The sequence below is a fragment of the Bos indicus genome, chromosome 28 (assembly GCF_029378745.1).
Source record: "Bos indicus isolate NIAB-ARS_2022 breed Sahiwal x Tharparkar chromosome 28, NIAB-ARS_B.indTharparkar_mat_pri_1.0, whole genome shotgun sequence".
NCBI classification, from domain to species: Eukaryota; Metazoa; Chordata; class Mammalia; order Artiodactyla; family Bovidae; genus Bos; species Bos indicus.
In genome coordinates, this window is record NC_091787.1 from 17996420 (window position 1) to 18021318 (window position 24899).

At 42.6% G+C, this 24899-nt stretch overlaps 1 protein-coding gene across 1 annotated transcript in view; it reads left to right on the plus strand.

The window, feature by feature from the left end:
* The first annotated feature begins 2390 nt into the window (after window positions 1-2390).
* ARID5B (AT-rich interaction domain 5B) overlaps window positions 2391-24899 on the plus strand; it is a 193025-nt gene continuing 170516 nt past the window's right edge. Inside the window, exons 1-2 of the mRNA XM_070782166.1 lie at window positions 2391-2524; window positions 2953-3207. Coding sequence (XP_070638267.1) covers window positions 2504-2524; window positions 2953-3207 — 276 coding nt within the window. The 5' untranslated portion in view covers window positions 2391-2503. The remainder of the gene's footprint in view (window positions 2525-2952; window positions 3208-24899) is intronic.

Sequence of the window (24899 nt, forward strand, 5' to 3'; positions counted from 1 at the left end):
TCCTGCATAAATGCTGCTGCGTTGGTCATACAGGAAACTGACTCACAGTCGATCTCAAATATGATCTTGTCAAAATACTGCAACTCAAGTTTTTTAACATAGGATTTCTTGAGCTGGATGTGTATATTTACACTAACAGGACAGAGACTAACTGAAGCCTTAGGTGTCTCTCATATATTTTTAAAAAATTATGTAAAATGCCCTTCAGTCAAATCCATTCATATGTAAAAAAATGAACAAAATGGGTTATTCTAATCAAATGTCTGCAGTAAGCATCATAAACTTAAAAAAGAGAGAGAAAGCGCCAGAGAGCTGTAATTTCTCTTTGTAACCCATGTTTATAAAATAGAAAGATCAGATGAAATTTCAAGGAAGATAATTAAAGAGTGATGTGCAAGTCATAATTTGGCTAATGCAAAAGATGGGAGGCTGCGAATTTTTACACTGTCCTTCATGGTGCAGAGTTGTGATATTACTTTAAATTATTAAAATAGTTTCGACATCTTTCAGAATACCGGCTCTTGGGCATGGGCTTTTATTACTTATTGTAATTGGAGGATCTGCCATTTTCTTGCGTTTATCTCTGTGTGTATAGAAACGAGATAGATCTTGCCTTTTATTACTTCCCCATGTTCTGAATCAAAAATGTGGTTTAGATAATGTTAAGTGCCCTAATTCTTACTGCAGCGGACGCAGACGTTATGAAAAAGCATAAAAATACACACAGAGGGTCTTTCCACCTCAAGTCACTGAATATTAGGCATTTGTGCTCTGCCGGGTGTATTAACTTCAGCCATGTGAATATAATTTTCATTAAAGTAATCCTGTTTCAACTAGATGCTGTGACTGGAGGTGAAACGTTGCGAAAGCGTTAAAAATAGCTTACTAGTAATTTCAACATCCTGTAATTTTATCACAGATCAAGTTTCAACTGTCATACTATACAGACCTTATTCCCCATATAGTACATGTTTACTTTTTTAGCATGCCAGACCCACTTTGGAAAGATTGGTGCCAATATAATAAAATCGGGAGGGGGGTTGATACTGAAAGGAGTGGGAGGAGAGCGGGGAAGGGGGTGGGAGAGCGTGGGGGAAGCGAGTACACCATTTTACATCAACACTGCGAAAATGCAATCTAGCCTGGCGGAGGACCGGCAGCTGGGTCGGAGCGAGCGAGGGCTTTGCAGTCTCTGCCTGTTCCTTGTTCTGTCGCTCTTAAGTTTCTCTGTGTTTGCATAATAGCCGTGCATGCAAACCTCGCAATGCTCCAGGGCTCCAGAACAATAAATATACACATTTAAAGCCTTTATTGTCTTACGGTTCATGCCCCCGGTTTTCAACAGCTTAATTTCTGGTTGTATTTAACTAGTTTGCAAATGGATTTTTTCAGTTTCAAACTATTATTGAGGAAGCTCCCCTCCCTTTTTGGCGGGGGAGGGGTTGGGGGTGGGGTAGGAGTCAGTATATTATTCCTGTAGCGCTGGGTTATATAAACACATTATCATTTGAGAGCGCCCTTGGCGTCCATCAGCATTGTAAACACGTACTAGTGTATATACTTCAAAATTAAAGAATGCACACGCAGAACCAGGAGCCTGAATTCATATTCCGAGCAGACTCGCTGCTCGCATTTATTGATTTATCATGCATCGTTTATTGTTCCAGTCCCTAAATGCAGTCGCTGTCCGTTCAATATTGTTTGCAAAATCCTGAGATGTGTGTGCGCTGCTCACTTGTCTTTCTGTTCTGTTTTTTTTTTTTTTTCCTGAGTATTTTTTTTTTGCGAAGCGAACAAATGCATTAATATTTATATGTTTATATAATCGATAACCCACTTTTCCCTTCCACGTAAATAGGCATCAAAAGATAATTTAACAGATTAGTTCTCGAAAACATGGCAGTGAGGAAGCGTAATTTAACTATCAAACAAATCTACATGTCTAATAACAGCAAATCTGCTAAGGAGCATTAGAAAGAGGAGCAGCGCCCCGGAATCTCTGCAGGAAATGTTCTTTATATTAGACATATACAAGCAGGTCCTGTCAGATGCACAGCGGAGCTCGGTAGCTCTCGTCTCCTCCAAAAATTTCATCAAACGACATTGCTAGACCAGGGAGATTGGGAAGAGGGAGATCGCATCTTCACACAATTTTAGGGTAGAATTTATTTTTACAAACCTCCCTATACGTTTTTTGCCTTGATCCATCCGCTTCCCGCCGAGATCGGACGGAGCCTTTCTGTCGATTATGAATTTGATCAACCTACATTTGGAAGGAAACCTACATAGTTCTGACAGGAGCTGAAAATTGAGACGTCAGAGAAATATTAGGACATAATTTCAATCATTTTAGTGCCGAAGGGGAGGCAAAAACTTAGTTTTATATTGAGACAGTAAGCCGGCTGAATGCAGAGAATGTGTCTCCCTTCCAGGACCTGATGCAATCCATTCAAGCCAACAAGTTTGGAGAGAATGTTGAGTTCAATCAATTCAGAACGTCGAGATGGAGCCCAACTCACTCCAGGTATTTCGCTCTCCTCCGCTCTTCCGATCCCGGCACCCCCCGGCACCCCCCAGCCCCCCGGCTCACCCACACCTCTGCACCCACCCACGCCCCCCACAAACTTTTCACCAAACTTTTACCCTCTACATCCCCCAAATAATTTTTATTGTTTTAAAAAAATCCCTGATCATACATACATAATGTAATTTTACCGCCTCAGATGGAGAGGTAGGGAGAGGTGGCGGGGGGTGGGGGTGGGGGGGCCGGAGGTGTTTTTTTTTTTTTTAAGGGAGGCAGAAAATTTGTGGGCTCTATTATTTTTCCACCCAGCTTTATATCTGTTGGCTCTTCTGTATTAAGAGTGGATGTCTGTGTGTAAATGTGTCTGGGAATAGACGTTTGTGCTCTGATGGCTACATTATTTATTTGGTGCTTTTTTTCCCCTGCAGTGGGTCGGCTCACCGTGTGGCTTGCACGGACCTTACATTTTCTACAAGGCTTTTCAATTCCACCTTGAAGGCAAACCAAGAATTTTGTCCCTTGGCGACTTTTTCTTTGTAAGATGTACGCCAAAGGATCCGATTTGCATAGCGGAGCTCCAGCTGTTGTGGGAAGAGAGGACCAGCCGGCAACTTTTATCCAGCTCTAAACTTTATTTCCTCCCAGAAGACACTCCCCAGGGCAGAAATAGCGACCATGGCGAGGTGGTAAACTTATATCTCCCTCTCTTCTTTCTTTATTATTTTTTCCCGTAGTAATGCTTATTACAGGGCAAGCTTGAAAATACTGTATTCACTTCTGCAGACGAGCAAGATCGACTTCTTTTTTAAAGGGGTAGCGCCACTAGCTGGGGCTCGAGTATTTTGCCATTGTCAGAGTTTGGCTGTCAGCTTTACAAAGAGGATCCAACTGCTGATTTTAGTCAAGATCAAATAACTTGTTTGAGAAGGGTTTTGTTCAAGGATGTGTGTGTGTGTGAGTGTGTGTGTGTGTGTGTGCGCGCGCGCGTGTGTGTGATCTTTCTGTTGCTGCTTGAACATCACATGCTTTTTATATTTTTTGCTTTTTGAAAATTTACCTTCGAGTCTGGCTCGGTCGGGGATGGGTGGATTTCTTTCGGTGGGTTTCGATATTGCTCTTTTTTTTTTTTTTTTTTTAAGTAAGTATTTGATATGTTTAAGAGGGCGGAAATTACGAAATGGAGGCAGAGTGAGATCAAAAGCTATTGAGTTGGCAAAGACGTGTTGAATAAAGTGATAAATGACAGGTACTGGAATAATACATTCAAATAACTTGCAGATCTGCCCGGGCGGATTTCAAAGCGGTCGTGTAACCGGCACAAACACGTTAGGCATTAACAACTATCTCTCGTCCCCACCCCCTCTCCCCGGACAGACCATTTGATGTTTTTACTTTTCAATTACTCCACGCAAAGTGGACGTCTTCCAACGCGATCTTTGGGGATGTGGGGGACGCGGACCGCTGAGGGAAAGGCAGAGGGGTGTGTGCTCGCCCACAGGCCCTGCGGGTCCGGCGTCCTCGGTGCCCAGACGGCGCTCCCGGGGAGGGTGGAGAGGGAACGAGCCTCCCCGGCACGTTTCTGGGCGGCCGCGGGGGCGCTCGTCGCGTTCCTGGGAGGACGCCCGAGGTGAGCCCGCTGTCACCGGGCGCAGGGGCGGCCGCCTCTATTCGGCTCTGTCATTTCATGTGTGACCGCAGTTCTGCGGGCTCCCCTCGTCAGCTGACCGACCTCAGCGCCGTGGTACCTACCCGGGGAACTATTTTGGGGAGGCTGTGCCCACTGCGCGGCGGGGAGGGAGGGTGCGCGGCCGCCTGGCAAGGCTTTGTGTTGTCCAAGCGAGAGCACGGTAATCAAACTCAGACTTTTGAGGGCAGCTAGCTCTGTCTGTTCCAGGCTCTCGAGCTTTCGAGGTAGGTGTAAGGATCTTTTTGTTAAATGAATGGTTCCCCGTTTAACTCATCCCGGAGCGGAGCTCGAAGCTGCCTGCCAGTCAGTCCTTCCAGAATTCCTTGGTCTGATGGAGTTGATTGTACTTTTGGCATCTCCAGTTCACTCCTTCTCCGGGGAATCGAATTACCCATCAGTGGTCTCTGCCGGTTTAATTACTGGAGTTCGTCAAAACGTTCTCCCTCCGATCTGCCTCTTCGGAAATAAGCCCCTCCCTCCACCCCGAACAACCCCCACCCCCCCCCCCACAACACTCCGCCCCTCCGCCCTCCCCGCCAGCTCTGGGTTTTAAACGTTCACATTTCCCGACGTCTGCCGGCAATTTTACAAAGGTGTTGTTTGGAAATACTGTGAAAAATCCTGCAACCTACCAACAGGTTGAGCTCTTTCCTCCTGCCAAGGTCTAGCTCGGGCCCCCTCCCCCGACCCAACTTTCCTGCGCAGCTGTCTTCCTCCTCCTCCCCCTCCTGATTTCTTATTATTTGCTTTTCAAATTTATTACTTCAACATGGCCTGTGATCTGGAAAAGGGAAGGATTAAATATCCAGAAAAGAGCTGGTGCCTAATAGACTTCTGACTAAACCCAGAAGGAAATTATTCAGTGTTTTATGGGATATTTTGTGGCCACGCTCTTTTTTTTTAATTGAAAGTGGAATATTTTTTAAAGACCCTGAATTGACCCCACTTGGTGCAGTTTTAATTTCTGTTGTGTAATTAAATACTGGATTCTGACTTGAGAGTGAAAGAAATATTAGGCAAAGATTGCATCTGGTAAAACAGTTGATAGTGAATAGATATATTTTTAAATACACGATTTTTTACAAAAATATTCTTTATGGGGAAATGTAAGCGAACCATTTTAATGATCTTTGCATTTCGTCATTGCTGTATGAGCCATACCTGAGAAAATTAATCTTGCTATTTAAAAGTAAACTCCAGGGGTTTGGGGGAGGGAGATGGCTCTATTTATAATCCTCAGCTGCGTATACATCGCCTAATATTATGCATGATTTGTTTTTTAATGCTAACACGGCTGGTAATTAGCTGTATGATTATACTTGTATATTTCATTAGGACTTTGGCTGATGTCATTGTGAATTATTCAGCCATATTAAAACAATTTTCAATTGAGATAATGACACGCCTCAAAATTATGCAAATACAGGCTACATTGTGCAAAATAATTATGACAAATGTAAAGCAGGTAGAAAGTTTCCCAATGCAGATCGGTTTTCCACCCTGGTGATGTCATTTCCCCCCTGGCCTAAGTTAGTCATTCATTAGCAGAATAGCAACAGCAGTCTTCTCTGGAGGAGAGCCTATAGAAACCAGCATTTACCTCTGGCACCTAGAGGGGGCAACAGGGCCCTCTCATTAAGACCTTTGCTTTGTTTTCACTTAACTCTATTAAGTTGTTTATATACAGTGAAATGATTTTATTATTGATTTTAAATAGTTTTGAATGATGCATTTGCCATTTGCAGTGCATAACTGGAAGAGGAGGGTCTCCTGGTGATGTGCACTGTTACTTGAGAAAATGTTTAGCACATTTAATCAGCCAGAGCAGTTTATTTAAAGTAGCCAAATGGAGGTTAATAATTTCTTGATTGAGCTGACATCAGCATCCATTTCCAAAGGACAGCCAGGACTCAGTATAGTTTTTTGAAGAGAACCATTCTGTCTTTTTATGATTTCTTGAAATATGAAGACGTCAGTTCTAAAAAGAGGAAAATTATCACTGTGTGAGGTTAGAAATAGCGTCCCTGTGTGGTGTGCTATGATCTTTAGAACACTTTTTTTTTTTTTTTGGCGTGGGAGGGAAATTTTCTTATTGATCTTTGCAGTAATTGTAGGAGGCTAGATAAGGCAGGACTTTGTATGTCCATTTTACAGCTGGAGACAGGCTTGCAGACATTATGTGGTTTGTCAGAAGTCACTTGCTAGAATCTAGACCTTCTTAAATTTTAGGTTTGGTGTATTTTTCCCGCTGAAACCTACTCTTGAAACTAGAGCTTGAATACATTATGTTACATTCTAGACGTGTGTACTCATGTGGGCAGTTCCTTGTACATTTTAGAACTATGACTAGTTAGTCAGCTTTGCTAAAGGTCACCAGATATTTAGGTAGCAGAATCATTCTTATTCTATAAAGTTCAGATAAACCTAGTCAGTGGCATATAACAGTAACAGTTACATTTAATACCATTATTAATAATCATTAGCAATTTATTACTAGTTTAGATAATTATTATAATGTCTGGACTGCTTCTGTCACTGCTTCCTGCACATACTTAGGGTACTGGCAGCTGGTGTGAAGGAGAAGCATTGCAGAGAGTCACATGTTGATTCTATAGTTTACTATTTGTTTGACCTTGAACAGTCCTAAATGCTCTGGGCCTCAGTTTCTTCAGCTGCAAAATGGGAGGGAAAAATAGTAAGGCTGACTGGAGATTGTTATATATACCGAGACATTATTATGGGCAAAACTACTTTATCACTGTAAATTAAATGAATAGAAAATGATTATAGGGGTCTTTAGATAATCTTAATTTATAAATAAGAAACATAATAACAGGTCTATGTAGAGTCTTCTGGGCCTCATCATGATACTGTTTTGAATTATGAAAGTGAAGAGCAGGGCCATATGCAAGGAGTTAAGTGTCTGGTAATTACCTACAATTGCCATATTCAGCCAGTAGCTCTTCAGGGGACGAAAATGGCAAAGTAGGCGGGTAATTGGCTCTGTTACTGGGTAACTTCTGATTATATTCCTTTTCAGATTGCCAAGTGCTTAATCTATTGGCAATATACCCTCTTAAAATAGGTGGATGTATGAGCTTGAATTTCATGGGGTGGATTCTACAAGGCTTGCTGGTCCCCTGCAATAAGAGTGTAAATGAGTAAGCCAGTGTTGTCAGAGAGTCAGGATCAAGCATATCTGGTCATTATAGATTCTAGCATGCAGCCAGGGTTTCTAACAGTGGTTTGACTATCACCAGCCTTACTATCTAGTTAAAAAAAATTTTTAATGCATATTCCCAAGCCCTTATTGAAATTAATTTATATAGAATCTCTGAAATTGGGATTCAGAATTTTGCATTTTAAATTGTCTTTCTCTCTCTGTGTGGATCTTGGGAAAGTTTTAAACTCTGTGCCTCAGTTTTCTCATCTGTAAAATGGGAATAAAGTACCTACTTTGTAGGATTATTTTAAAGATTAAATGAGCTAATATATATATAAAGTGCTTACAACTAAGGTGGGAGATAGTAGAGTTGCTAAAATAATTTACTCAATATTACTATCATTAAAATTAATATTATTGTTCTCATTAAAGTTTGAGACCACTGCCTTGGACCTTCCTAAAGAAAGCTTTTCTCTATGAGAGGGTGATGTATAGGATAGTTTACTAGAACATATAGTTGATTCAAGTGTCACCCCAGATCACGCTGGCTTTCGTCCATATGGTGGATTTAGCTGTGTTGCCATTATAAAAGGCTCCTTGAGGATTTACATTTTATTATTGAAATATGCTGTTAACTGGATCAGCCGGATTTTTTAGAAGATTGCCTGATCGTATCACAGATACATTTTGAAATTCAGGTGCCGGACTGTCCTTGCTTCACCCGTGGGTGGCCTCTCAGCCTCTGGTTTGTTTGCATGAGCTGATTTTTTAGAAGTTTCTGAGATCACCTCAATGTTGTCAGTCAGTTCAGTCTCTCAGTCATGTCCAACTCTCTGCGACCCCATGAATCACAGCACGCCAGGCCTCCCTGTCCGTCACCAACTCCCGGAGTTCACTCAGACTCACGTCCATCGAGTCAGTGATGCCATCCAGCCATCTCATCCTCTGTTGTCCCCTCCTCCTCCTGCCCCCAATCCCTCCCGGAATCAGAGTCTTTTCCAATGAGTCAACTCTTCGCATGAGGTGGCCAAAGTACTGGAGTTTCAGCTTTAGCATCATTCCTTCCAAAGAAATTCCTAGCCTTGGTCAATTTCTTTAACTTTTTCTAAGCCTCAGTTTCTTCTTCTGTCAAATGGATTTAAAGGTTTCTACCTTGCCAGGAGAATTAGTAATACTAAAAGTCCTGAAACAAATGTTGGATGCTGTTATAATAGTTGTTATTTATTGTTAGTAATGATCTTAAGCTAAGAGAAGGAATATCTTTATACTTTGCGTAGCAGGCCCTTTAGAACCAGGGTGAAAACCAGTGAATTATATGGAGAGAGGTTACTAGACTGTGACAGGCATCAGCAAACTAAGGCCTGAGGGCCTAACCTGGCCCACTGTCTGCTTTTGTAAATAAAGTTTTACTGGAACATAGTCAGACTGTTTACGTATTGTTTATAGCTGCTCTCAGGCTATAATGTCAGAGTTGAATAGTTATGACAGTGACCATATGGCCCACACAGTGGAAAATATTTACTCTTTGGCCCTTTACAGAAAATGCTTGCTGACCCCTGGCCTATAGAGTTGATCTGAAATAAGGAATGTGACTGTGTACCTTTTTGTCTTTCTTACTTGGCTTTGGAGCAAGATCCAGTAATAGAAGGAATACTTTAATATGTCAAAAACATTCATATATACAAAATTCTGTTTCAGCTTTGAGCCTAGGATGTGAAAATTTGAGAATCAGTAAAATGTACACCAAGTTTTATTTTGTGTGGTTAAGATCCTAATTCCAGCCAATGTTGGATTCATCTATCCTGAATTAATAAAAGCTACTTGTTGAGTGCTAACCATGTGCTCAGTGCTTTGCTAAGTACAGAGATGGATGTGAAACAATGCATGATGTAGCTGTTTTTCTTAAGAAGCTTATCAATCTTGATAGATGAGATCAACACATTTTTTAAAAATGTAAAAGCAGTATGTTATATAACACACTAGTGAATTGTGCTTACAATAAATGCAATATGTTTTCAAAAGAAAGCTCACCGTCTACATCGTTTTGGAAAACGAATGTACTAATCTCTTCAAACATTGACTGAAGACCTACTAGGTGCTAGACAACCAGGTAGAGAGTAATGGAGAATAGCTCAAACCTCACAAATCTCTTAGTCTGCTTCATAGACAGATACTGGTCATAGAAAAGCTGTCGGATTCTGTGTCCCTTAGTTAAGTGGAGATGAACTGAAGTCACTATTTGTGGTCTTTCAGTATCTTTCTGGAAATTAGGAAGTACTGCCTTCACCTTTGAGGTTCATTGGATCCATGCATGCTTATAGAGCACCTACTTTGTGCCAGAGCCTGTTCTAGGCGCCTGGATACAGCAGTGAACAAGACAGACAAGCGCCTCTGCCATCAGGGGGCTTACAGTCCAGTGGTTAGTTTTAACCGCCCCTGTGGGTTGCATATTGTGCTTCCTGTGCCATCTGTGTTCTTTTTCTGTGCTCATCACCCCATCATCTCTGCTCCCACGGCAGTGCTGTTATTGGGGTAGAAAGTTGTGTCTTTACCTCTGGGTCTCTGCACAGCATTCACTGCATTTGTCAAGTATCTACTGAAGGACTGAATGGCATAATTAAAACGCTGTCTTCCCCACAATCTGCTCTCTTTAAGCTTGGCCCAATTTCTTTCTTACTCACAGAAGGTCATTCACCTGTGGCCCAGCTCCAGCAGCCCACCTCGCACGTCTTTCTCTTCTAAAATCTATTATCATTTTGCACCATCAGGTGTGAAGAAGTGCAAAAGGTTTCTTTTTAGGAGAACTCCCCAAAGAAATTAGTGACTATATGGGACTGAATGATCAGGCGAGAGCCAGCATCTCCCACCTCTTTGAGCACTTTTTCAGTTTTCAGCTATCATTCCATAAAAAGTCAGGACTTAGGGGAAGTTCCCTGGTGGTCTGGTGGTTTGGATTCCTTGTTTTCACTGCCAAGGGCCTGGTTCAATCCATGGTTAGGGAACTAGGGTCCCAAAAGCCATGTGGGGTGGCCAAAAGCAATTTTATTAAAAAATAAGTAAAGATTTTTTTTTTTTAAGTCAGGCTTTGGATGGCAAACTGTGAAAAGATAAAACTTGAGGGAAGAGAAGTCACTTCTTACCTGAGTGTTGATTGGCAGTTCCTGCAAACCAGCATGTTTCTCAGACCGATGGTCTTCATGAGGCCATATGTCCAATGACAAATCAAAATTGTAAGCAATTAAAACTTCTCTTGACATTGACTGTCAGGCACATACTAAGGAAATGTTATTTTTATGAAGTACATGAGTCCATACATGTAAATAAATGCTTTGTTATTAATTATTAATAAAGTGTACCATTGTTCATAGTGGCATCTAGTTTTATAGGACTCAGGCTCATTTATCAAAGTCTAGTTTTAACCAATATCCAGGATATAATCGCTGGAATCAAATGCATTTGCCTGTCATTTTTTTATAGCCAGGGTGGTTGGATATTTGCCATCTCCCACTTAGAATAATATTGTAGCTAGTGATTACCCATTGGCTTGGCTTTTAAATAAATTTAAAATAAATTTATTGATTGTTGGCTTAAGGATTCATTGGCCTCTCAGAAATGTGGTCATGGATTCCTGCATTTCTTGAAAAATCTGCTCCCGTGCCCTTGCGTGAGGATGGCTTGGCGTTTTCTAGCAGAACCATGACCTTTGCTGGCTTCCTGGAGGTTAGAACTCAGGCCAGGCTTGGGCCTTCAAAGAGTGCGGCTAACGTCCTGGACTGTGAGTGTTCATTTGGATGACACATTTCAAACATGCAGTCATTGAAAGGGTGCCTTAGAACATGCTAATGGCATCAGTCTCTAGTACATACTTGCGTAAATTAATTCTGCTTTTAAAATCAGATGCACTGTTAGCTGCATTAAAGATGGATATTTGACATTTATCACACAGACCAGGATGTGTGGTTTAATTGCATGAGTTTCCTGTAGAATCTTGGTGGCTGTATAAAATGGACTCACAGTGGTGAGTGTCCTTGCACACATGACCATCATGTTCAGGGTCTCATCTCCATCCGTGTGCAGAGAGAAAAAGTGGGAGTAGAAACCACATGTTGCTGGTCAATCTAGTGGCCCTGTAAATGTCCCCCTGCCCCCCCACCACCTTTCCTTTCTCATGCCTCGAGCACACCCTGACTGTGATGTACACCCCTCCTCCCCAGAGTTGAGTTCCAAGCCTGATCAGTGGCACTAAACATTAAACTCTTGTCTTTGAGAATAATAGGCTTTGCTTTCTACACCCTCAAGCATGTTGAGCTACTGTGCAGGCTGGAAAATAAAAATGTTCTAATTGTGTCTTTTAAATAAGCATAGGAGTGAATTAATTAGACCATATTTTGTCTTTAGTTGCTTAGTTACACAATAGTATTCCTGAGCACGAGTAAGATAAATTGGCTCTTTTTGTGCTGCCTGTCCCTTAATCATAATTACTGTATTGCTTAGGAGAGTAAAGCATACATAGATTTTGAATTTTTTATTAATAGTCAAAAATATGCATATGATATATAAAGTATATGCTGTTCAACCTGTTTTATATGCTTTTATGTGGGAAGAAGTTTTATTGTGGTGGTAACATTTGCATTAGTTGCTCAAAGATGTAGTTCTGGGAAATACATAATTGAAATGTTTTTGAATTGCTTTTTCTGGCCTTTTCAATCTTATTCAAAATAATAGTGCCTCCAGTCCTAGAGCAGTCATTCTCATTTGATTTAACATCTTTCTTTGCACTGCACACACGGCGCCCACTTTTAACCCTGCAGAGCCTAGATGAGGTTTGTGATTCACGGACCTCGGACGTCGGGTCTTAGGTTTTGGGGCTCACGCTGTCTGGGGCAGAGGGCAGCCGAACTCCTGTATCTAGAAGCCATTACTCCAGTGCCCTTAGCCCTGGCACACTTCCACGTCCCTTGCAGAAGGCTCCAGGGTTGGAGATCATAAGAGTTTGCTGTAGCTTGGGCTGGACAGCACTGTGTGCTTGCCTCCTGAGGTCTTGCAAAATGGCAAGTGGCTTCTGAGACTTGGGCTTCTAGCCCCCTACCCCCCAACCCCTGCACCACGGAGGGCAGCAAGAGTTGGACAGCTTGATGTAGTTATTGAACAATGGGAGAGTCTGGCTTAAGACCCAGCATGCGTGCTGGGTAAATGTATGTGAAAATCGACCCCACTGTTCTGTTGGATTTGAAAAGCAAGTAAATTATTTACAGATATTTGCTAATTAAAGCACATGTTGTTTTACCAGCACAAAAGAACACATTATAACTAGAGACAAAGAACTAAGTGCAAGTAATTTAATCGTGCTATTTTTTTGTGTTCTTCATAAGGAATATGTTAAAAATATGTATTTGTTGTCGTTTAGTCGCTAAGTCGTGTCCAAATCTTTGATGACCCCATGGACTGTAGCCCACCGGGCTCATCTGTCCTTAGAATTTTCCAGGCAAGAATACTGGAGTGGGTTCCCATTTCCTTCTCCGGGATATCTTCTCCACCTAGGGATCGAACTCGTGTCTCCTTTTTGGCAGGCAGATTCTTTACCAGTGAGCCATGTGGGAAGCTCAAAAATGTGTGTGCATATATATATATATATATATATGTTAAAGTGTGTGTATGTGTATATACAGATATGTATATATGGTGGTGTGTGTTTGTGTGTGTTTTATTCCTACAAGGGAAGCCACGCACACTATAGAGATAACAGACCAAGTTACTTGTCCCTAGGCTGCTCCACATTCCTCGTGGAACATCAGAAATGGAAATCATTTTGGTTTTCCCTTTAGTCCAAGCTTTGCTTGCCATCACCTAGTTTGAGCTCAGCTCTGAGTACCATTGGGGAAAAAAGGCAAAGTAGCAAGATACTTTACCAAAGAATAAAAACGTTCTTACTTATTACCTTGTCCTCAGACTTTCCTTGGGGCTTACCAGATGGCGCTAGTGGTAATGAACCGACGGCCAACACAGGAGACTTAAGAGATGTGGGTTTGATCCCTTTGTCAGGAAAATCTTCTGGAGGAGGGCATGGTAACCTGTAGGAGCCTGTAGGTTGGTGGGCTACAGTCCGTAGGGTTGCAAAGAGTCAGACATGACTGAAGTGACTTAGCACAGCATAGCAGACTTTCCTTAATGAAGGCCCAGGTATAGTTGTTTTTCTTCTGTGATGACCCAACTTTGGCAGCATTCTGATTGGAAATGGAATGAGGGCCCCTGACCTGTGGTAAAGGAGTCTGATGCAGAGTTGTGATAATGTCCCGCCATCTTTTTCTGGCTGGAACGTTGGCCTGTCCATGGGTGCAGCTGGTCCCTCTGCCTCTGCCATCTGTACAGATGTGTGTGGTGGTAGGCAGGACTGGCCGGACAGCTCTTGGCTTTGGGTTTAAGATGACCATGAACACTTGCCATGGCTGTGTAAGAAAAAGGCTCCTGTCTAATGAGCCTGGGATGTTTTAATAGCCTCACAGGCTACTCAAGTCAAGCCCCCTTTATGTAATAGATGAAGAGACTGAGGCTGAGAACAATCTTGGGGATGTGCTCAGAGCTAGTGAGTGACGAGTAGAACCAGAACCCAGTCCGTCAGGTACAGTGGTCTACTGCTTTGGGAAAGGACTGCTCTCTTGAGGTGATGGTCTGAGGAAAGCAGGCAAGTGTTTCCCATGGGTATGCTCAGGTGGGCCATCCCAGCAGGATGGTCCTGCACCAGCAGGCTTATACAGTAGGCCTCTAGCAGTGGCTCTGTGGGACATCACTTTTATGAAATCACTGATGAGGGGTGTGGCCTTTATTCTAATGATGAGATACTTACCAAAGAGTGAGTGATTACACGGAAACCAGGCTTGATATTCAGGTCCCCTCTGGGCCTCACCTTTATTACCCTCATTTCCAATTTTTTTCCTGGAGCCAGGTGGGCCCTCTGATCGGGATATTTATATTGTCTCAAGAAAAGCTTTGGCAAGATGGCACTCTTGGTGATAAATGGAATTGGCATTTCTGCCACCATCTGATATTCATAGATGATTTCTTTAATTCAGAAATGACTATTGCAAGCCTACTATGTGCAGGTTCCCTGTACTGGGATGTAACAGTGAACACAGTGACTGATGCGCAGATAAAGATTTCTGTTTTCATGTTACTCATTCTCCCATAGGAAGAAGGAAGAGGCAGCCTGACTGATTTATCCAGAACAGAGAAACCCCATCTCCATACTTGTCATCTTGGAACCACATTCACACCTTCTTCCAGATGCATGACCCAAAGAAAGTGTCCTAACTTGCTCTTTTCCAAAACCATTTGCAAAAGTTTCACCCACAGTGTTTTCAATGAAGTTACAATGTTTTTGACTATTGAGTATCTATAACGTGTCAGGCATTACATGTATATTAACATATAAATCAAATACTCATTTAATTATCAAAGAAATTCTCCAAGCTTGGTAGTATTGTGGTATTTCCATAGTTGATGGATGAGGCAGCTGAGTCCAAAAGACGTCTTAAGTAACTTAGCCGAAGTCACATATAGGTAAGACTCAGGCAGAATTAAAAATGCCTGGTTCTGAATTCCACCAGGTGATTTTCATGTTCCCCCTATTTAGAATAGTTTGAGAATCAAAATCGGGATTTTCAATATATACTGACTTATACTTTGAGCCTTTATGAAAAGTTTCTTTTGGTCTTTTATTAATTTATTCAACATATGGTTCTTAAAATCTTCTATCCTGCTGTCTCAGAACTAAGCGATCAGATTGACTATTGACTGAGACACGCGTTAATTTGATGGTAATACCACACACCTGTGCACTAAGGCATTTCACCGGCTCCCACAAGCCCATGCGAGGCGCCAGGCACCTCTGAAGTTTCACAGGCAAGGAGACCCAGCCTCAGGCCCTCCAGAGTGGCGTCTGTGTGCAGGTCGTGCTGGTTCCTGGAGAGACAGGTAGGAAATCAGGCGCCTCCTGCCATCCCGGGGCTTCTTGTTGGGTGGGGAGTTCAGGCAGGGCTAATCAAACAATCCAAAATAAACAGGTGACTTTGTGGCCCGGTTAGCCTGGTGAAGGCAAAATACAGGGACCTATGACACGGGTGCCTGCTCTTACTTGGAAGATCTGTGGAGGCATTTTGAACAGGGCTAGAGAGATTCTGGTGAAGATTGGTATGAGGTTTCTTGGTAGGATGTAGAGGTGGGAGCATTCTCCTTTTGGCATGATTTCTGAGCTGAACCTAATCTTGGTGAATCCAGTCAACAGGTTAGACATTGCCCACTGACACCCGTCAAAGAGGGCTACTGTTTTAAATCCCATTAACCCCCTCATCAGAGAAGGCAATGGCACCCCACTCCAGTACTCTTGCCTGGAAAATCCCATGGATGGAGGAGCCTGGTGGGCTGCAGTCCCTGGGGTCACGAAGAGTCGGACACGACTGAGCGACTTCACTTTCACTTTTCACTTTCGTGCATCGGAGAAGGAAATGGCAACCCACTCCAGTGTTCTTGCCTGGAGAATCCCAGGAATGGCGGAGCCTGGTGGGTTGCCCACCAGGGCACAGGGTCGCACAGAGTCGGACATGACTGAAGCAACTTAGCAGCAGCATCTTCAGAGCTGATTTACATCATCAGAATGGCTGTAGACAAGTAGAAAATGGGGCCTACAGGCCTACCAAGGCTTATGGACCAAATCTGACCTGCTGCCTGTTTTGTCAATAAAGTTTTATTGGTACACAGCCACAGCCACTTGTTTACAAATTGTCTCTGGCAGCTTTTACACTATCCTGGAGGAGCTGAGTAGTTGGAACATATGCACAGAGCTTAACATATTTACTGTCTGGCCCTTTACAGGAAACATTTGCCTGACCCCTGGTCTAAAATGATTTTTTTTTTGGCTTCTTTTTTTTTTTTTTTTTAATTTTATTGGGAGTATGATTGATTTATAGTGTTGTGTTAGTTTCAGGTGTTAAATGGCTTCTTTTTTTATTATGGAACTATAATTGCTTTACAGCGCTGTTGGTTTCTGCTGTACAACAGTGAATCAGTTGTGTGTGTGTGTGTGTATCCCCTCCCTCTTGAACCTCCATCCCACACCACCCCATGCCACCCCCCTAGGTCATCCCAGAGCCCCGAGCTGAGCTCCCTGTGCTATACTACAGGTTCACACTAGCTACCTCTTTTACACGTGGTAGTTATATACGTCAACACTATTCTCTGTTTGTCTCACCTTGCCCCCCTCCTCCCATGTCGCATGTCCACTCTGCGTCTCTATTCCTGCCCTGCAAATGGGTACATGTGTACCATTTTTCTAGATTCCATTTGTATGAGTTAATGTACGATATTTGTTTTTCTGTTTCTTCACTTGTTACGACAGACTCTGGGTATTTGTACTAAAATGGTCTTAATAAAGGTAGTAGTAAAACTAGTGCTGTCATCTTCACTTGGACCTTTCGTGTAACCATAATACTGTGAGGTAGTCATTTCATTTTGCAAGAGGGCAACCCGAGAGGCTAGGCCATCCAGGTTTGTAAATTCATTCATCGGGTAAATGATGAATGAGACTAAATGGGAGCTCGAGCCGTCTTGATTCCAGAACACAGAGGGCAAAACCCTCTGTGCTGTCCTGCTAACAAGCCAAAGAAACGGGGCCGTATCAGAAAGGGGGTATAAAATCTGCTGAGGTTTTTCCCCATAAAGTAATAAAATAGCACAACCTCTGTATTCATCTTTCAAGGTCTTGTTCAAAATCCACCTTACCTGAAGAGGGGAGAGGGGAACCCAGAGCAGAGGCACAGGTGTGGGCCCGGTCAGGAAGTCGAAGTGGGTGGAGCCAAGGCTGGGACACCATGTGATGCTTGGAAGAACCAGGGAGCAGTGATTTGTCTGTACGTTGCTCCTCCGGTCCTGCCCATCATTGCAGGCCAGCAGTGTCATTTGATGTTGCCAGATCTTTCCATTTTTCAAGGCCCAAAAGCCATATCATTGTGTTACAGTTGGCAATTCCGTCCAATTTTTAAAAAACACTGTGGGCCAAACAAAATGTGTCTTCATTCTAGATGTGGCCCATGGACTGCCACCTTGCATTCTGCAGAGCAAAGCTTTGGAGTACTACAGTTTTAAAAACTTTCTCATATTCGGCCCATTTTGTGTAGTGAAGCAGAAGGAACCTTTTGGTCTTAAAGGGACAGCAAAGGAAGGAGCTCAGGCAGCCTGGTGGACAAAACCCTCATCATTTTCTCCAGCCAGAGAGTCTGGGGGGATGGAAGGAATGGATGGATGCACAAACTAGGGCTCATGGTCAGAAAGGGAACAGGGATGGAAATGTGGAGAGAAAGGAGTAAGTCGGGAAGTGGCCTATAGCCATGCTGAAGGCAGCCTGGAGAATGGAGCTTGTGTACATCAGGCCCTTGAAAATACCTAGGGCTTTCATGGGTGGCGATTTCGACAAGAGTGAGAGAGGAGGCAGAAGAAGCCACAGGAAAATAGAAAGGCAGGACATTCCAATATTGGAAGTGGTCTGCCCTCGGCAGAGCAGCAGGGGTCTGGTGGACAGTGAGGTAGACCGCGGCTGGACCTGGGGTCGTCTAGCAGGTCAGGTTGGACTTGAACCTGGAGGCAGGGCTGGTTAGTAATTTCACACGTCTTGTTTCTTGGTACTTAGGATATAAACCCTTCGTCTTGAAGCTTGGTAGAACCACACGTGCATGTGTATTCTGCCTCTTAGCTGCATGTCATCTTGGTCCATTACTGAATTTTTCTGGGGTCCCTGTTTCCTTATCTGTGAAATAGGCTAGTCTTGCTGGGCTGTGATTATCAAATGAGATTTATATGGGCATAAAGCCCCAAACCGTGGTCGGGCTGATAGCAGACCCAGGCCTTTAGCAGATGTGAATTAGCAACCCTGCCCTTACTGGTTCAGAACCAAATCCTAACTTTGTTGTCTCCATGAAGTCTGTCACATTGCTAAGACTGTTAATATCGCCTTAATAAGTAATTTATTGGTTGAGTCATTGGATTTCTAACTATTGTTTAAAAAAAAAAAAACTAAGAAAATTATCAATTTAAACGGAGTTAAACTTCCTGGTTCTCCGTTCTCGAAAAGATTTTCTTGTGTTTAGGTTCAGAGTTTTTCTGATGCATGTTTGAGCTTTCCAGTCACTGTGAATGGGGCACCCTCAAGCCTGTTGAGCTCTGTTCCATTTGGGTCTTAAAGAACCTTGAGGAGGCATTTCTTCCATCAGCCACAACAAAATAAAATGAGATGGGAGTCAAAAGACAAAACCTGCGTTCAGATGTCCCATCTCAGTGTGCCAAAGGAAGTTCATACCTGATGCTTCCCAGGTCGCTCCCCTTTCATGATGCAACCTCCAGGAAACCTGATGTCGATGTGCTGAATGTCACAACACTGAACTTATTTTAAATATCCTCATTTTCCCACCATTTAAAAAACTCTCCTAGTTCCTATTCTTCAAAACACCCCTAATTTGGAAACTAGTTTCACCCTCTGTCATCTCCTCCTCTTCTTCTTTTGGTGGTGGTGGTATGGAATGCATTCCAAACCAATTCCTTTAAGATGTGTAATGCCAGGTTCTTTTAAAAAGCAGAAAGCATCAGCAAATGGATATAAAGGGATAGGGTCCCAGCCAAAATGGCTGGGGGAGCTTAGAAGAAGGATCTTCAAAACAGAGACTGCCTGCTGGGCCATTAAATCCTTTAGCTTTGGGGTAATCCCACAGTGCATATCAGATGACTAGAATTCAGATGAAAACACTGCTATAGTACTCAAGCTCCCCACCAAATTATTCCAAAATCTAGTGTACATGGGTTGTAAATACAGAAAATAATTGAATTCTGTATGTCTTAAGTGAAATAATCTGTTCCATTCTGTTTCTTATGGACCTTCTTCATAATAGTCTAATTGTGTTCTGTGCTCCTGGGGGCTGAATGTGAATTCAGCAACAATGCATCGGGTTGTAAAATATGCAGCCCCAACAATCTGGGCAGGCAAGGAGGAGGTTCTAGTAAAAAGGCTGAAGATGTTTTTTTCTAATGCAAATTATATGAATCACACACACGGTAGTGTCTTTTAAAATGATCAATGGGCTCTGGCTTTTTTCTTTATAGTTTATAGGTCCTATTTCTCCATGTTTTGGATGTTACTAGATCAGTAATTCAATAGACAGCCAAGCAGGTGTTCAAATCACTCCTGACCCCCAGAATTCCTTAAATGACCCCTCAAAGCAGTGGAGTGAAAACATTTTCAGCATGTCAGAATATTGAATACCTCAGTTGTCTTAATATTTTTTCACCTTAAATTTTAAGGCTGTTTTCTGCCTTTTTCTCTTTGGCTAAAGCAAAGAGAAGCCTCGCCTTGATCTTGGCCACGAGGACTAGAGGATTATGTGTTTGCAGGAGCTGTAGATTGTATGTGTACGCAGCACAGTGTCTAAATGGTCAGCTGTGCCAAGGCCCTTGAAAAGGTGAGAGGAGGACAAGAGAGATGATGCCTGGGATTCTTCTGCAGTAGCTGAGGATATAATATTGTTCTTAAACGCACACCATTTCTATTTTTAAATATAGGATTTTGATTGCAAACTTATTCAGTTCAATTCAACCAATATTTATTAGTACAGGGTACTTTGGAGGTGATAAAGAGATGAGTAAGATTGGCTCTTCTTCTTCTAGTTGCTTAGAAGAGATAAAGTTAGCTTTACTTGACAGGTTTATATTTTACTTTGGCTCTTCCATCCTGGCAGGTACACGTATATAGTTCTGTGTGCTCAGTCCCTCGGTTGTGTCCGACTCTTTGAGACCCCATGGGCTATATAGCCCACTCACCAGGCTCATCTGTCCATGGACTTCTCCAGGCAAGAATACTGGATTGGGTAGCCATTTGCTTCTCCAGGGGATCAGCTAGCCCCAGGGATCAAACCCGGTCTCCTGGATTGCAGGTGGATTCTTTACTGTCTGAGCCACCAGGGAAGCCCCTACATTGTTCTACGGTATTCTGGGAAATTTCCTTGTGAAGGTAGTTTTTCCAGGATTTAGGCAGTTGCATAAAGCATTTTTCCATTGGCTTGTCAGTTTCTTAGCAGAAATTAATTTCCAGACGTAGTTGAAACTGTTATTTAGCAACTTGTTTCACAGACTTTCATTGTCACACAAAAGCGTGTAAAAGTATCTTGTGTTTAAAGACTAGTATACTAGCTCTCTATTGTTATGTAACAACTTACTCCAAATTTCACATCTTAAAACATTATCTTTACAGTTTCTGTAGGTCAGGAGTCTGGGTAAAGGTTAGCTAGGTGTGTCTGAATCAGGGTCTCTCAAAGCTTCGTTCAGGGTGCCCGGCTGGGCCTTACTCATCTCAGAGCTCTGTTGGGCTAGAATCTACTTTTGAGTTCACTCAGTTGTCTGTTCCTGGGCTGTTGAACTGAGATCCTTCTCCCTTGTTAGCCATGGACCTTGACCTCTCTGGTTCCTTGTCATGCCTCACAGGCTTCCCCACAGGCCAGCTCCAACATGGGAACTGACTTCCCTCACAGTATGTGAGCAAACCAGGAGCCACAGACCTTTTGTAACCTCATCTCAGAATTGAAATCCAATCACTTTTCCATAGGTCTGTTTGTTAGATGTGAGACGTTGTGTCCAGCCCACATTCAAGGGGAGGGGATCACACGAGGGCATGCATACAGATAGGTGGGGATCATTGGGCACCCTCATAGAGGATGCCCACTACAGTCAGTGGAACAGTCACTTTAGCATAAAGCTAGTCTGGTGAGGATTGGAAGATAATCTTCTTACCCTGTCTTGCTCTTTTTTTATCTCCTTTTCTTGTTATTATGTATTTTCATTGAGTGGCTCCTTCCAAACACCTACCCGCTTTTCTGGGCATTTAATTATAGATGACGTATGTATTAATAGTAGATAGCCGATCGCTTTAATCCGTCAAAGGTTTATTAGTCTTTGACCATGGCAACAAGTTATATTGAGTCTTAAACTTCATGTCTTGACCAGTGAATTAGGGGAGTTTTGCTGGAAAGGGTATTGTGTCTGGTATGATGATGAGTCTGTAGGGAGAAGGGGAATGAGGACCTATAACTGGTATAATTAAACAGGCTCCTAAGTGTGTAAAAACATAGGTACGTTCCATGGGCCATAGTTAAGGAGAGGCATTAAATCAGGTTGGCATATAGCCATGTAAAGAAGACCTAAACATCCAAATGAAAGGGATTGTTGTCCCAGTTTGTGTTCCTGACCAGTGTATCTATAGGTGATACGCATCTCTTAGCCACCCTTCAACTTCATGCACATGTCAGGGAGCAGCTGGCCCTCAATCTTTTAAATTCTGTGGAAATTAGCTGTTTTCATAGGAAGACTTGTCTGTTTCAGGGAAGATGAAACTTGGTTTTTGATAAAGTGTTTAAAACATACCTATGTAGGCATTAAAGATTTGAGAAAAGGGTGGCATTAAGCAGATTGGAGAAGGAAATGGCAACCCACTCCAGTAGTCTTGCCTGGAAAATCCCATGGACCAAGGAGCCTGGTAGGCTACAGTCCATAGGGTCGCAAAGAGTCGGACACGACTGAGCAACTTCACTTCACTAAGTCAGTATTTTAATAATGGAAATTGATTTATGCAGTAGCTTCCGTGTTAAACCTGCCGGAAATTTAGAGGAAAGGAGTCTGGATTTAAATTTAGAAGCACGCATCAGCTCGAGGATGTGTGTATGTTGTGTGTTTTTTCCTTTTTATTTTTTTTTCACCTTGAGTTTGACAGTACACCACGTCCCTCCCCGTGCCTTTGCATCCTCTTCTCCTTCTGAGTGCAGTATCCACCGTTCCTCTCCCACCTCTCTCCCCTTTTATCCTCACTTGTTCCTTCTCTTCCTCAGGGTCTCAGCAGAGACCTTCCCTGACCATTGCTTTGACATCATACCCAGTCCTACCCCTTGTCTCCCATTATGGCCTCTTCTAGTTTTTTTGCCTCATATTTTATTATCTGACTCCCTACATCCCTCTCCCCCAACACAGACACGAACAGTACCCCTCCTCCACAACTGTAGGCTCCAGGAAGGTAGGGATTTTTATGTACCTCCTGATGATAATCCCAAAGCCTGACATACAGTTGTTCAGGTGCTAAGTCACGTCCGACTCTTTTGCAACCCTGTGGACTGTAGCCCATCAGTCTCCTCTGTCTATGGGCTTCCTCAGGCAAGAATACTGGAGTGGGTTACCATTTCCTTCTCCAGGGGATCTTCCTGACCCAAAGATTGAACCTGCGTCTCCTGCATTGGCAGGCAGATTCTTTACCACTGAGCCATCAGGGAAGTCCGACATATAGTTAGTTAGCACTCAATAAATATTTGTTGAATGAATGAGATCACTTATGACAGTTTCTCATTCTATAAGTCACTTTTAGCTGAGGACTGTGGTTTCCTGTCTGTGTCCCTTGTCCCTTGCCCCCTCTAGACTGTTGCTCTTCCCTGGCCCCCTGCTGTGCCTAGAGTGGAGGCTCAAGGATATGCCCTGGACATTGAACGTGAAAGAATGAATGGATTCTCTAGCAAAGGAAACTAGAGAGAGCGAGAGTAACCTTCACTTCCGAGGCAAGAAACAGGAGCCCTGGGCAGTGCCAGTGTCATCTTCATCCTTATCTGTCCGTGGCTGGTCCTCAGCCCAATTCCTGGCACAGAGCAGAATACGGCTTAATTGGATCAGATTGAGTTGAGTTGGGGAAAAACTCAAACAACATTCCTCCGGACAATAGCAGTGGACGAAGCTCAGTTTGTGAATGCTCAGCTTGTGATGGCTCCTTCTGGATTCCCTTCTGCAGCTGTTTTGCCAGAACACCCAATGGCATTCATTCATTCACTCGTTCGTTTATTCATTCAGCTCCTCCTGGTAGTATATAGAATATCAGAAGGTGTGGAAGACAAGTCACAGCCCTGCCTTCAGGAAATGTACCTTGAGGAAGACTTGGGCTTTATTCTCTGGATTATACACCATCCCTGAGGTGGCGGAGAGTTGAAATAAGGCGGTTGTAGTTGCTCGTGGCCCATCCTCCGTGTTGGCCTCCACACCACAGTCTTTGAACAGGAGTAGAAAGGTCACCAACTGTGGTTACAAATTGGCTCTTATGCTAATCCTGTCTTATTCAAAAACACTCAATATTTTTCCAAACTGAGTTTAGAGCTTTTGACTAAAGCCTGAATCATTTACTGTGTCAGAGCATATCGCCAGTATGGGAAAAACTAGAACTTTAAAATACAAAACCCCTTTTAAGTAATCCAATATAGGATAATTACATTATTAAATAAAGCCCTGGGTTTCAAATTATTCCACTGCCATTGTACATGTGAAGAGAATAATGTGAACTGTGCTAAGCGAACAGAGCAAAAAAAAAAAAAGTTTAACAGGAGGGAGCATGTCTAAATCATATGTTTATGTTTAAATAAAAGCTACACAAAATAGGAAGATTTACTTGGTTTCTACATTAAAGTGTCCTAAATAGGCGTAAGGCTTTCGATGATTGTCTGTGAAGACTGCTCTTCTCATTAATGGCAGCTGTATATCAAGATGCTGTTGCCAGATCACCAATAACTTTGACTAATTTGGATGGCTCCCATTGTGATTTTCATATACCAACAGGGACAAGGAATTTTCTTCTTCCTTTTAGGGTCTCAAAGGAATATGGGCCCCACTGAACTTCGTACCTGGGCGGGATGCCATGTGCCTATAAAACTAGGTGAAAAAAAGATCAGGAGATGCAAAAGTAATGAGTTGAAGTCACTCCGCATGTTGGAACATCTGGGTTGGGTGGTGGTTGAATCTGAGTTCTATTGTTCTTGTTTGTGCTTTTAGAGAATGTTCTTTATAGGTACCTCGGTTGAGCTTTAACACTGGAATTGTGCTCCTTTATCTTCTTTTGCTTCTGTTTTAATGGCCAGAGCTAAGTATATGAGTGCCACGCTAGTTTTTATTATGGCAGCCTGAAAGTAGTTACGAAAAAATAGACTGTGATGTTAACACCCTATTAATTTGGCTAAAGGAAGGGTAGGCTGGTTCAACCATTGACTGAAGGCATCTTCTCTACATATCAAATGCTTCCCTATTTAGAGAGAATGCTAGGATGTGTTTTCTTGTTTCTGTGTAATTTTTTTTTTTAATCTTAGGGAGGAAAAAAGATGAATGCATGGTAAATCTAAAAGAAAAGAAATGGAACTGGGAATTAACGACAGGATATTTCTGAGGTTTTCTTTTGAGATGGCCTTCTGGTAGGGGAGCAGACTGCTGCCTAACAGGTTTTAGATTAGTGTGTATTAAAAATGTATTTAGGAACATAAAATATTTAGGGTTTTTGAATTACTTGTTTGATACTCAAATGCCTTTGGCAAAGCCATGAAGGATGGTCACATTACATTTGACAAATCGCCCCTCAGAGCAGTCTTGTGTTTGCTTACCCTCTCTAATTGTGCCAGGATGAATTTCCAAAATTCACTGAGCCA